General features: G+C 33.2%; 1 protein-coding gene across 2 annotated transcripts in view; it reads right to left on the bottom strand.

Moving 5' to 3' along the window:
• LOC129004227 (fatty acyl-CoA reductase wat-like) overlaps positions 1-14422 on the bottom strand; it is a 31384-nt gene extending 16962 nt beyond the window's left edge. The window contains exons 1-3 of one of the 2 annotated variants that reach the window (XM_054432715.1): positions 14361-14422; positions 4119-4524; positions 2434-2682 (exon numbers count right to left, since the gene is read on the bottom strand). In XM_054432715.1, the coding sequence (XP_054288690.1) occupies positions 2434-2682; positions 4119-4517 (648 nt within the window). In that variant the 5' untranslated portion in view covers positions 4518-4524; positions 14361-14422. Of the gene's footprint in view, positions 1-2433; positions 2683-4118; positions 4525-14326 lie in introns of both variants that reach the window. The other variant, XM_054432714.1, reaches the window with a different exon arrangement.
• Positions 14423-14839: the final 417 nt, after the last annotated feature.

The raw sequence follows: 14839 nt of genomic DNA, 5'->3' as shown, positions 1-14839 counted from the left end.
AAAAACCCATTGTTAAATTAAATACCAATTGTTGTAATACTAAATACCCCCGCTACAGCAAACCTGCAGACTTAGCGAATTTCCATTTGCCTGATTGTATTTACACTAAAATGTCTCCTTAAAAATATCACATTTGTTTCCTATTTAAACAGGATTAGTTTAACGAGTACCGTACTTAGGTTTGCTGCAACAGGGAGGGTAAAAAGTTTTTTAAAATGTAATATGTTAAAAGGTACAGGTTTTTTTAACTGTAGTTTAGTAACAAATTAATGTATTTTCCAAATTTTATCAAAATATGTTCATAAACAAGCAAACTACAACAGTTGACTTATTCTACATAAGAATACCATAGGAATTTTAAAATTACAATTTTTTTTAATTTTATCCGTAACAATTAGGCGCATAATAACGCTTCAAAATACTAAATTATTTGTTTTTTTAAGTTCAACAAAATGGTTTAGAAAGAAATAGTGAAATTTTATGTTTTTAGGGTCAAAAATGGGAAAACCCTATTTTTACCCCATAAAACCCCCCATAAACCCCGTTCCCATAGTCCATGCTGGTTCGCGAACTCATTCAAGTTTATCTCGCCTTACACCTTCAAACCAAATTTTATCAAAATCGGATAAAAATTACTCAAGTTATCGTGCGGATGAACATATATACAGAGTGATCAACTCAAGGAGGCCACCATTGGGATATCGGAAACGGTAAGAATTAGAGAAAACTTTAAATGGGGGACATTCCTTTATTTTTTGTGGCAGTTAAAAATATGATTTAATTTTTTCAAAATTCAGCCGCCATTTTCCAAAATGGCGGCCAACTTTGAAATTTCTTATGGAACACCCTACATGTTTTCGGATAGAACAGGCAATTTAAAAACTTTTTTATTCTTGACATTTTTTCGATAAACCCACTCGTTAAGGAGTTACAGCATATGGAAAAATGACTTCCGGTGTATATTTTACATCATGTAGCTCCTAAACAAGTAGGTTTATAGCGAAAATGCGAAAAGTAAATGAGTCAAATGAGTCTTAAAATTGCATCCACATTCCAAAAAGACCAAAAAATACACAGTTTTCCACTTTTCAAGTTTGCCGCCATTTTGGAAAATGGCCGCCATTTTGAAATAATAGAATTAATAGTTTTTAACGAATTTTTTGGTCTTTTTGGAATGATGCAATTTTAAGACTTATTTAACTCATTTACTTTTCGCATTTTCGCTATAAACCTACTTGTTTAGGAGCTACATGATGTAAAATGTACACCGGAAGTCATTTTTCCATAAGCTGTAACTCCTAAACGAGTGGGTTTATCGAAAAAATGTCAAGAATAAAAAAGTTTTTAAATTGCCTGTTCTATCCGAAAACATGATAAAATATAGGGTGTTCTATAAAAAATTTCAAAGTTGACCACCATTTTGGAAAATGGCGGCTGAATTTCAAAAAAATAAAATCATATTTTTAACTGCCACAAAAAATAAAGGAATGTCCCCCGTTTAAAGTTTTCTCTAATTCTTACCGTTTCCGATATCCCAATGGTGGCCTCCTTGAGTTGATCACCCTGTAGGCCTATATATAGATATATAAAAATTTGAATGAATGGTGTTTTTAGCCTCTGGGGACATCAAAATGAAAAAGTAAATCGGTCCCCGGCCTAGGTCTTACCATGAGACCTACGGTAATAACTACTTAATTCCCTATAGGGAAATTCGCTAAAAATTCATAAACTTCCTCCTAGTTGATAGAAAAAGTAATAAAAAAAGCTATATAAATGGACTTTAATGTGATAATTTGCATATTACATAATAAAATATTAAATTTTAAAATACTAGCTACATTGCTCTATTGAGCTTTCATTTTATTTTTTTATACATCCCAAGTAGCTAGTATAGAAAAAGTAATAAATGAATTTTTCTTTGTTATGTGTATTTTGTTGTTATTGATCTTAGAGTTTATCTGAGTAATCTAATTACATCAAGGTTTTCAAAGTTTAATTAAAATGTAAAGTATTTAGGAAAAAGCTTTTCAGTTTGATTGAGGTGGCTTTATCTTGTGTTTTGTTATAGTTTACATTATATATGGACTTGCCAGTCTTAGAGAGGAGGTTTTTCAAATTTAACTAGATTATTTACAATAAAAACCTGTAAACAGTAAGTTGTAAATATCGATCAACTTTCATATTTTCTTCCTCTACCCTTCCTCTTCCAAACATGTTATTATACTGGTAGACTATTGTCCTAATGGCTAAGCCTGCCAAATGTGTACCTATATATTGTCATTTAAAAAAAATTCTCACAAAGCTAGTGCGACACAGTACAAACAGTAAATGTAGCTTTGATGCCTGATCAAAGGTGCTGACTAAAATACACACCTCAATTGGTAATTTTATGCTCTAACAAACCCTGACGTAACAGAGTTTAGCGAAACCTACTTTGAGATTCTTCATCCCTTTGGCCAGATGAACCATTCGCTTTGCGCCGACTAGATTGGTGTTGACCGCTGCTCTGAGAGAGTTGACGAACCTTACGTCAGCTGCACTGTGAAACACGACATGAATCTGATCCTGCAGCATGCATCGGTCTGCCTCACTCAGCCCGAGCTCAGGCTCAGAAATATCTCCTTCTACAAATGTCAGCTTTTTGTGGTAATCTGGCACTTCGGTCTTCATCCGTAGAAACACCTGCAGGGATTATTCTCATTAGAAAAAGGAAATTAACGTTATAGACTTTACTTCTGATTGGTTGCAGGTATGTAATATACATGGTGATCCTTTAAGGTAATAATTTCAGACAAACCGTTGGTGCCACAATAATGATGAAATAAAAACTTTCCCACTAAACTATTCCTAAAGAATATCTTTTGAATACTTGACTTATTTCCTTTAATTCAGAGGGAGACGTATAATGCCTCAACATTGTTTTGAATACGTATTTGACAATTGTGAGTGAACCTCTGGTTTTGGTACATCCTAAATTAAAGACATTTAAAATGGTTAATTGTTATTTTTGGGGTCGGTTTAGTGGGAAAATAAGCTTTTTTCATCACAGTAGGACCAAAGGTTTGTCTTAAATCAATAGTGGTCACCTTATTATGAAATTCACCTATGTAATTCTAATTGTACAAGTGAAAACATACATAAAATCATAGACATACAAAATCATCATTTTGGTATACAAAATAGCATTCATTGATTAAGGTTTGATAAGGTGCTTTGATATTATTGTAAAAACTCAGAAGCAAATTGACTCTATTTAATAATCTATATTTCTTTTTACCTTGTAGCGTTAGCAACAGTTTTTATATAGTAGTATACTTTCAGGGGATTTTGTGGGTAAATTATTTATTGGCAAATAAACATTAACACGTTCGCGGCGGCACGTCAAATGGCGGGCGTATCCCAGGTCCGGCGCAGCCCTCAGCATCGAACAAACCCGATTGCCGCGTGTGATTGGCTTTCCAATTTCGGGCTGACAAATAGCAAATAACGTGCGAGGATGTCCTGCTTTACAACGAGAGTCGACGTAGTTCGCTAAACACCAACAGATAGCAGCACTGCTTGTAACGTAGCCGGTCCCATTGGAATTGTATTGCCAAGGAGGGAAAAAGACGGGACAAAAGTAGAATTTTGAGATTGCCAGACGGGGATTTACGGGAAGATTTACTACCAACCAACACCACAACAAAATACAGTATACTATTGAGCAGTGCTGTGCGAGGTTTCAAGTTTCTAGCTCTAATCCTGGCTTAAAAATAAATCATTTTGTACTGCATTGCAGCTTGGGAGCAATCGCACCCACCAGGATGGCATTAGGGTTCCGTATGGGAGCGATCGCTCCCATGCCGCCGCGAACGTGTTAAAACATGTACCGTACTATTTTATTGAAGACATCGGTATAGTTTCCTTAAACCGATTAATGTAACGTCACAGGAATTAGGATGTTTAACTTTAATTTGCAGTCTTAACTTTATTTTCATATAATAAATACTTCCAACTTATGAATCATAAAATTAAGTCTCGCTAAGGAAGTAACCTCACTTTACACACAATGACATAAATTGTCAAAAATTATGAAATCTTCCTAAATCTATCAATTTGCTTTACAGATTTTAACATACCTCATCTTCAAGCAGTTTTTCAAATCTGTCCTTGGCAGAAGATCCTTTCTTGGCCCTCACCAATACATAAACTTTTCCCACATGGGGGATGGATCTTATCATCTTCTCTATCAATATTTTTCCCAGAAATCCAGAACCTCCAGTAATCATAATATTTAGCCCTCTATAAAACTCCTGTACTGTTGTGCCTTTTGCACTCTCTGAAATTTGCCTAGGCTTGCCGATATTGTTATATCCCAAGGCATCTCTCAAATCTTTCTTTAACATCTTTTCAATATTGTCATTTTTAATTGGCTGGTATTGGAACTTAGCCATTGGTGAAATATTACTATCAAGGCAGAGTGAGTCGGTAAAAAAATTGGAGAGGTCAAATTCATCTTGGTTGCTTATGCTTTCCATTTCTCATCTAAAAAATAAGAAAATATTGATTAGGACGTGCATTACTGTATCAGTTCTGAATCTTGAACCCCAGACCAAGAAATAGTTCATTATTGTTTGACCTTGACCAGGAAATAACTTTTTCTTTTGTTTGATTACTTTACATACTGATTACTGCCTTAATTATCCTCAGGGGGTATGTTTATTTCATAAGGTCCCTTTGCTAATATGCTGTTTACACTATGGCTTTGAATATAATTTGTAGACCAGTATCGAGTTGACATTTTTAACAAAATAGTCACCATATTGCATTGTTTGGTATCACACTATATCCCAGATAGCAAAAAATACTTGATTAAAGCTTGAAACAAGTTTGATTTGTCAAATCTGCAAACTTGAATCACGTTTGCTCGGATGGGTCCGTAAACTTGATTCAAGTTAATATCATGCGTCGAAGTTCCCGCTCTTCCAGTTTGAATAAAACTTGAAACATCTAATTTGAATAAAACTTGAAATTTCTAATTTAAATAAAAATTGAAACATCTAATTTGAATAACACTTGAACTATCTAATCTAAATATAAATTGAAAAAATACTTGATTCAAGCTTGAAATAAGTTTGGTTTGTCAAATCTGCAAACTTGAAGGATCGGATGTGTAAACTTGATTCAAGTTAAAATCATGCGTCGAAGTTCCCGCTCTTCCAGTTTGAATAAAACTTGAAAGATCCAATTTTAATAAAACTTGAAATATCTCATTTGAATAAAAATTGAAACATCTTATTTGAATATTAATTGAAAAATACAAGAAATAATTCTTTTTTAGCCACTTACAAGCTCTTTTTTTTATTTCTGAAAATTTAAATTTAATTCATATGCTTTTACCAGGATTCACACAGTCTTACATGTAATAAAAATTTCATATTTTTTAGGTTGAGATGCATAGCACAATATAATCTTCCAATATTTCAGATAATTTTTCACAATCACAACATAATCTAATAACTTCAATGCCTCTAGTTGTTACATGCTAAGACACTTCTCTAAATAAAAAAGCGAGATACCATATAAAAACTTGTTTTTATAAAAGAGCAGGAAAACATGAGTTATTATAGTTTTCAACCCTACAATTTTACATATTATTACTATTCAGTACGTAGAATTCAGAATTCTTTGAAATTAAAAATAAAACACAAGAGATAATTTGTCTAAATAGATTTATATTGAAGATTTACATAACACATTCACATTTGAAAATGCCTCGTATCTTTAACTTTCAACAAACAGTTCCCTCAAAAATTCCTCATTTTACGATTACTTAAATAATACAGAGTAAGTTATCTATTCAACAAGATCTTCATCCACATTGAGTGGAACTTCTTCCCCACTGTCCACAGTGGCAGGTTTTTTCCCTCTGAAAAAAGTCAAAACAAATAGAATCAATATTAAATTTAAGGATAATCAACCAAAATGATTAATTTTGTATCTGGTATAAAAAAATACCCCCGCCGCAGCAAACCTGCCGACTAAGCGAATTTCCATTTGTCTGAATTGATTTTCAGTTAAATATATTTTAATAACATTAGGTTTAACGAGTACCTAGGTTTGCTGCTACAAGGAAACTAATAAAGTGTGTTTTTGAGTAAAATATTGATAGCTTAGTAGAAAATAAATAAATTTGCCAAGTTTGATCAAAATATATCCATAAACAAGCAAACTACAACATTTGACAATATTCTCCATAAAAATAACATGGGAATTTTAAATTTACAATTTTTTTTTTCCGTTACGAATAATCGAACAAAAATACTTTTATATACTAAATTATTTGTTTTTTTAAGCTCTTTAAAAAGGTCTAAAGATAAATCGGGAAATTTTGTGTTTTGAGGGTCAAAAGTGAGAAAAACCAATTTTTACCCCATAAAACCCCCCATAAAGCCCCGTTCCCATCATCCGATCGTGCTGGTTCGCGAACTCATTCAAGTTTATCCCGCTTTACACCTTTAAGCAAAATTTCATCAAAATCGGACAAAAATTACTCAAGTTATCGCGTTCACGGACGTATATATATATAAGTCTATATATATATATATAAAACACATACAACATACACACACACACACACATATAAAAATACACATCACATACACACACATACATACACACACACACACACATACACATACAAACATACACACATATATAAAAACACACATACACACATACATACATACACGACATACACAAAAACACATACACACACACATACACAACACACATATACATACAAACATACATAAAAAACACACAAACATACACAAACACATACATACACAACACACACATACATATACAAAACACATACACAAAAACAACGTACATATATAAAAATATGAACGAATGGTGTTTTTGGCCTCTGGGGACATCAAAATGAAAATGTAAATCGGTCCCGGGTCTAGGTCTTACCGTGCCACCTACGGTAATAGCTACTTCCCTATAGGGAAATTCGCTAATAGGCAAGTAAGCAACATTTTAAACTAACGCAGTTTAACTCACAACCAGTGTAGGCCTGTTTAGTGAAAATTAATTTATTCCTACAATGATATACAAATACAATATATGATCTTCCCAATAATATTAGTAATAATTATTAATATGTATAAAACACAATTACATTTTGATTGTCAAAAAATGCTAAACACAAGCCCAGGATTGTTTTCACATTACTTCAGGCAAAACCTAGGCGTTGCGGCATTATCACTTCGATGAAATAATTAGGCGAATCTGCGGGATTTTGTATTTTACGGTTTAAGTATAAAACTAGTTGAGCGAAGCTCACTTTGTTACTTCTTTGTATGAGCATCAGAATGTAATGGCTTGACCAATTGATATGAAATTTTGCCAACAGCTAAAGAATACTGAGCACAATGTTTACGTAAAAAATATTTGCAAATTTCCTTCTGGATTTTATTTTACGTGCCACGCAGTTTCGCTTGTTATTTTATTATAAGTTGAAAGAAAAATTATATTGGGTCTATGACATATGGGTTTATCTCGTTTCATTTAATTAAGATAAACATATGTTAATTGTTTGTAGCTGTTTTGTTTACATTTCAATGTTTACTTTCATCCTAGGTTAAAGTTGGAATGTAACAGTTTATCAATGGAAGTAACAGTTTTGCTATATTTGTTTTGAGCATGCCTCAAAGGCCACGTCGTAATATTGGTCGACGCACCAATAACGCAAATATTGTAAGAGAGTGGCGTCGTGAACAAGAAGAACCAGATGAAGCAGTGGCGGAAGAAGCTGATAATGATAGGCAGTTAGGTAGCTAATCAATTCCAACATGAATTAGATGCACTAAAATTTTACATTTGCACTAACTGTCATCGCCAACAACTAACAGATTCAAGCAATTTTTTGGTGTTCAAACCAATCACCGATTTGTTCGCGTTGTCGTTCAAATGCAACTAAATTCACGGCGTTAAATAATATGGATGTGTCAAGTGTCCCGAACGAATGAACTGACCTGACGATTGTAGAACAAATGTTGATTGCACGAGTACATCCCGCTATGCGCATTTACAAAGTACAAGCAAATGGTCAGGCTTTTATCAATTCTTATTTTTAACTAAATAAATGAACTATCAGATAAATTTGTCATTCTTTAGAACCTAAATAATATCGGGCAAACAAACGGTGAATCTGTTGAAAGGGAACATATTGTAGGTTGTTAGCTGCTTTAGCCATTAATCTTCAAATAATGCTTCGCTCATTTATGCGTCTAAAGTGTAACGGCAGACCACCCTAGTGATAGTTCTGGTTGGTTATCCTAAATATAGCCAAGATATTTGTTACAAATCTTGCTCATACTTTACAAATAATTATAAGCTTTAATTTACTGTATAAATTAATCCAGGTAAGCCCAGCATTGCTATGAAACATGAAAACCCCTCTACAAGAATAAAAATACTAGCATTTTTCTTTTGGCGAATTTCCCTATAGGAAAAAATCTATTACCGTATGTGGCATGGTAAGACCTAGGCCCGGAACCGATTAACTTTTTCATTTTGATGTCCCCAGAGCCCAATAACACCATTAGTTCAAATTTTTATATATGTATATATAGATTATATGTCCGTGAACACGATAACTTGTGTAGGCTAAGTTAATTTTTGTCCGATTTTGATGAAATTTGGTTTGAAGGTGTAAGGCGGGATAAACTTGAATAAGTTTGCGAACCAGCATGATCGGACCATGGGAACGGGGTTTTATGGGGTAAAAATGGGTTTTTCTAATTTTTGACCCTTTAATCATAAAAATTTCCCAATTTCTTTCCAAACCTTTTTAAAGAGCTTAAAAAACAAATGATTTAGTATAACAAAGTGTTTTTGTACAATTATTGGTTACGGAGAAAAAACAAATATATATTTTAAAATTCCCATGTTATTCTTATGGAGAATATCGTATGTAGTTTGCTTGTTTTTGACCAAACTTGGTAAATTTATTTATTTGATACTAAGTAATTATTATTTTACTAAAAAACACACTTTTTTACCCTCCTTGTAGCAGCAAGCCTATGTACTCATTAAAGCTAATGTTAATTAAATACATTTAATTGAAAATCAATTCAGGCAAATGGAAATTCACTTAGTCGGCAGGTTTGCTGAGGCGGGGGTATTTTTTAGCTTATACAGTACTTGAGTAATCATAATGATAAACAATAAAAAACATTTTTATGAAAAACCATTATGCAGTAGACTCCTTTTTACCCGAACACCTAGTAACCAGACTGCACTCAGCAGATATAATTCTTAAACCAGACAATTTTTATCAGTACGGTTTAACCACCCTGGATCGGCAGGAAGTGAGCGGTGCTGAAACAACTTGTCTTGTAGGATAGATTTGAGACCATTCATCACATGTCTAAAGATTAAAATATTTAAAAGGTATAAAGTCTTGGCATCTTGTGTTTTGTTTACAGTAATTATCCCAAAGTGTCTATAGTTTGGCTATTTTTACAGAATTAACATTATTGGCTTAAATATATTTTGCATTAGACTTTAATCATGTAACAAGTATGAGGGCACGTCAGTTTCAAGTGTCTCCTTCCCTGTATAATTGAGTCCACTGTACAGTATTATTAGGCTACCAATGGAATTCTATTAATGATGAGTTGAATAGTTAGTTAGTGACAATTTTTTATCCTTACCTTCTTTCACATCTGGTTTTGGCTTGTTGAAGCCACTTAGCAACAACGCTTGTAACTTTGGCTTCCGTGACTTCACTTATGCCCAACATTTTCTGTGCAGCAGCTAAAAAAAAATACTTAAAATGAACTTAATACAGAATAGTAGCCTACATTTAACCCCTAAGACCTAAAGTTTGTCTTCCCATTTCAAACATGGGGTGAAGTTTAATTTCTGAAGTTCGAGATTTTACTATCATATTAGGTATCCTTAATATTTTAATAAATCAATTGTTTAACAAGTTCGCTACTGATCGGTACATGCGCCGGTAGGGCGATCAAAATAGACCGATCCTAATATTCAACGTCACTGATGGACTAAAGGTAGTAAATTATTCAGTAGCGATTAGTAATAGCGATTATCGGTAGCGATTATCAGCAAGTTTGGTTAGTAAGGTTAGGTTATGACAGTTTAATTTTTATATTACACAAATTATACATTTTTTATTTTTTTACTCTCATTTTGTCCGTATTAAAATTCCGCAGGTGAAATAAAAATTGTGCCACCCCTACAGTGCCTATCTTAACCGCTTCTGGTTAAAAATAATCCAGCTGTAGGCCGATGTGTATAACTTTATTTAGAAGATCTTTATTACATAACCTGTGAAACTTAAGCCTAGACCTAAGTTATTTTAGTTATAAAATATTTATATTATTTATGTTGAAACACCCAGGTACAGTTCTGCAATAAACCTACAAAAGGCCTATTTTATATCATCAGATGCAACTTTTATTCGATAATTAGGTAACCTTAAAATATTAACTTAAGTTAAGTTAGGATTATGTTATTTTCCCATAAAATACTGAAGTAAAGTTATAACTTTAAATGTTTGACTCAGATTAAAATGTTTCATTCGATGTAAATTATTAAGTTTAACTTAGGTCAGAGTTTCTCAAGGTGTGGTCCGCAAGCATTTTTTTGTGGGGTCCACGAAAAACATTTTAATCAAATTTATTTTTATATGTATTGACATACTAGCAGGGTACCCGTCCTTCGTACGGGGTTGGCGTATAAGTATAAAATGCTTATTGCAGTTATACTAGTGCTTTGTGTTTGCAATGGGGGAGAACACAGTTTGAGTAAATTTGGCTCTTTTAACTTACGGTAATTTACACATCTACTATAGCCATAATAATGTGCTACCACTTCACCTAAAAAATAGAGACGAATAAGTTACCAAATATTCGCACAATCACAAATTATTTATAAATAAAAAACTTAAGCATAACTGTAAACAGTCCTATTTTTTGTCAGTTCCCATTGTGTATCATAGCTTTTTGTTGCTGCTTGGGTCAAATAAGCTGTTGTCATATATGAAAAAAATTATAGTTCTGCACCCTATTAGTAAACACTATAACTTTTTAGTGCTATTGAATATCATAGAACCAACTCGTGTAGTTGAAACCGCTGGTAAAATTATTTTATTCATTTTAAATTTGAATACTGATAAGCTTAACATGGAAATCTCCAAAGCCACTGGGGCGGAGTCTGAATGGGTCTTTGAGATAAGAATATGTCTATATGTTAATTGGGAACGAAAGCTATCATCATATCGAATTTCAGCTCGATCCGACCAGTAGTTACTTAATGCGTGATTGAACTTCAAACAAACAAACAAACACACAAACTTTCACATTTATAATATTAGTAAGATTATATTATACTAGCCTATTTTGCTATAGGCTAAAGGATTAAGATTAAGAAATATGCAAAAAAACTTAAACCTAAATAAATAACCTAGCCTACTTATTTATTTAGGTTTAGGTTCCTTTGCATTTTTCTTAATTTTGATTTTAATAAGTAGCTTAAACTAGCCTACAGTTTTCTATTTATATCCTAAATAATGACATCTAGTGATACGTATCCGTTCCAAACCCTATCACTCACTCCTATCCTATCCTATCACTATGTATTTTCTATCGATCGTCTATTGATACTTCCCCTAGGGTCAAGTAGAGCCTCGTCTTCTAACTCCTCCCTGAGGAGATAGTTTAAAAAGTTACAACACGCACTCATGACCTCACCATTGTGAGTGCTGATGAAAAATCGTACGACGACCGTAAATCAATCGCTCTAAGCAAAACGGTCGCCGTAACAGCGATAGTAACTGAGCGATAATCGCTGTGCGACTATCGCTACAGTCGCTCCAAGCAAAATAGGCCTTAAGTTAAGTGGACTAAATCAAAGTAAGTTAACCAAACTTAATGCCAATTTTAGTTTATGGAGAAGAAATTTTGTAGCCTACCTACTTTATATCAGAAACTAATCGCCTGAAAGCTGACCAGACTCTTACTGCGATTAAACGTAGGTTACTGCATTTTATCTGACAGTGTCACTAACAAAGCAGCTGCTTAAATAACTTACTTATCGAGTAGGCTACTGAAGTAACTTAGCTTTAAGTCCCTAGCCCTAAGTTATAAGTTAACTACACATTAAAATATCATGGTATAAAATATGGCATTAAGTTAAGTCTAAAGCCGGGTTTTACTAGACGCGGAAGAGGAGCGCGGAGAGTGGAAAATCGATTAACATGGCATTCCGCTCTGCTTCCTAGGAAGACAGTACCGGTAACATTAAACTATTTAAGACAAGAGGAGTTCACTCTCCACGCTACTCTCTCCCCGCCTAGAAAAACCCAGCTTTATAGAATAGTCTACAACGTAACTTAGGCTCATTATGGCTAATCTAGGCTATAACCTACCATAGTCTATACTATGAATAGTGAAGACAATGCCTAGGCCTAAGTTAGACCATACCAGTAGGTACCACAATACCTAAGTATCTTACATGGAGAACTTGATATCCAAGCTGGTAAAAAAAATATGTTTTTATGCATACAAACAACTCAAAGTAAGGCCGATAAGTTGACAACATTTATTTTTTAGGCTAGGCTACTCATTGCACGTAGGCTTACCAACTCAAAAGTGGCTGGCTTTAGGCAATAACTTACTTGGCTCTTTCAAAATTTTCACTGATTTTGAGTTTACTTAATTTCTTCCTAGGCTATTGTAATTAACTTAAGACGATTTGATTTTGTTAGTCACAATCCTTGAGTTTACTTAGTTTGTGCTAATAAGAACTTACCTTGATGGATAAGAAGAAATAGGCCTAGATGAAACTTAATAAAAAATCAGCTTTAACAATATAATATAATAACTTGAACAACTCAGCACCACAATATCGATATTCTCAACTCAATGAGAGAGATTGAGAATGAATCACTCACAAATACACAATAAACAAAACAAAGCAATATGGCCGATGGCGTCTTCCAAGTGTCGGTCCCACCGTTAGCGTCGTTCCCGCTCGGAATTATGGGTAACTTACACTCGACTCCAAATCGAATCCAACGAGATACTTAAAAGCTGTAATTTCAAACCAACGTAAGCGTAATGGAAGTGCATTGTGGGTAATATTACACTCGACTCGGATTCGAATCTAATGTGATATTTCAAAGCTGTTAATACAAGCAAGTGCACGCGTAATAGTAGTGTGTTGTGTATACTCGAATCCAGTTTGAATCTAATGTGACATTTCAAAGCTGTTAATTCAATCCACTGTAAGCGTAATTCAAGTGTGTTACAAGAAGTTGACATTTGACTCGAGTTTGAATCTAAAGTGACAATTCAAAGCTGTCATTTCAAGTAAAAGCAAGCGTAATTCAAGGCTTGAATCAAGCTTACGTGCTATCTGGGATGAGATAAGAGGGTAACAACTACATATGTGCAAATCACGTGACAAAATGTATTCTCTCAAACTTGAAATGTTTTGATGGGTTTCATAATAAACAATTATACATTAGATATACCAAACTATTTGCCCAAGAACAACACTTAGGATGTGTATTTTATCCTGCCAAAAAGCTGTAGGCCTATATAATAAGTTTTAGCGTTTTACCATTGACTATTGGATACTGAAGTTGTATTGATAGTCAAACAAGGTTTTACAACAAGGTAGGTTTTACACAACAAATCCTATCAACTGTAAATAACGGAATTTTGTGGTAGCCCACAAAAAAGTAGAATTTCAATCTGTAATTCAAAAGAGCAATACAAATTTTCTATCAATAGTAAATCTCTTATGTGAATTCAATTCGATATGTTAGTTCTATATGGGTGGAAGAATTATAGATTTTTAAGTTAAAATCTTAAAAATCAATCAATCAAAGTACATCTTTTATTTTGATTTAGCTGTTAGAAATTTAAAAAATATATTTTTATTGTATTAATTTGATAATTTTTGCTGGCATTTTCCTTCAAATAAAGACCTTAAAAGGGAGGGGGCATTTAATATTGTAAATATATATGACTATTATACATAAATAACAACACTCTAGCTAGAAGGTAACTAACTTAGGGTAGTAAATTTAGTAATCAATAGCTTTGACTATTATTAATAGCAAAACTAATGTCAGTAAGCTCAGCAATCATTATTGTTCGAAGGAAAAATAAATACATATTAAAATGTATAAAGTAGCTGTAAAAATATCTAAGCAGGGTCAAATGTTTAAATATTAGTATTATCAAATAATCAACATTAAAACCTTAAAATTTTCACCGGAACAATATAAAAAATTAATTACCGGTATTCAATAACTAGCCATGCAAGCTACTTACAATTTGATACCACTTCAATCACTCAGTGATGAAATGCCACATTTATGGATTATCATGTCACACAGGCAAGGTGATTAACACACAATGCTCAATATTTATAGAACTCGAGGAGAAACTCTTAATTTATGGAAATCTGCAAAAGAGTGACAAAAGCTATACAGTGGCATTCATGGCATCATTCATCATCCAGTGGTTTCAAAGTTACTTATCTGATAGTAGTGAAAAAATGCAAAATATGGTGATTGATTAACAGAATTTCCAGTGGTCAAACCCATGAACATGAACTATGGAGTAATTCAAAGAGGCACCCTTGGGCCTGCCTTTTCTTGTAAAAACAATATCACAAGACTTTCACTAAAAGGCAAACTATTTTTTAGTTTTCATTTGCCAATGATACTGCAATTATTCTAGAAAGTGGAACAAGTTGGGATAAGTTCATGATGCTGCTAACTTACGATCTTATTTTAATGAAAAAATAT

The sequence above is a fragment of the Macrosteles quadrilineatus genome, unplaced genomic scaffold, assembly GCF_028750875.1.
Source record: "Macrosteles quadrilineatus isolate MER2022 unplaced genomic scaffold, UCM_ALF_1.0 Scaffold_9__3_contigs__length_116548681, whole genome shotgun sequence".
In the NCBI taxonomy this organism is placed as follows: Eukaryota; Metazoa; Arthropoda; class Insecta; order Hemiptera; family Cicadellidae; genus Macrosteles; species Macrosteles quadrilineatus.
The sequence above is the reverse complement of the archived record's forward strand: the minus strand, read 5'-3'. Positions and strand labels throughout refer to the sequence as shown.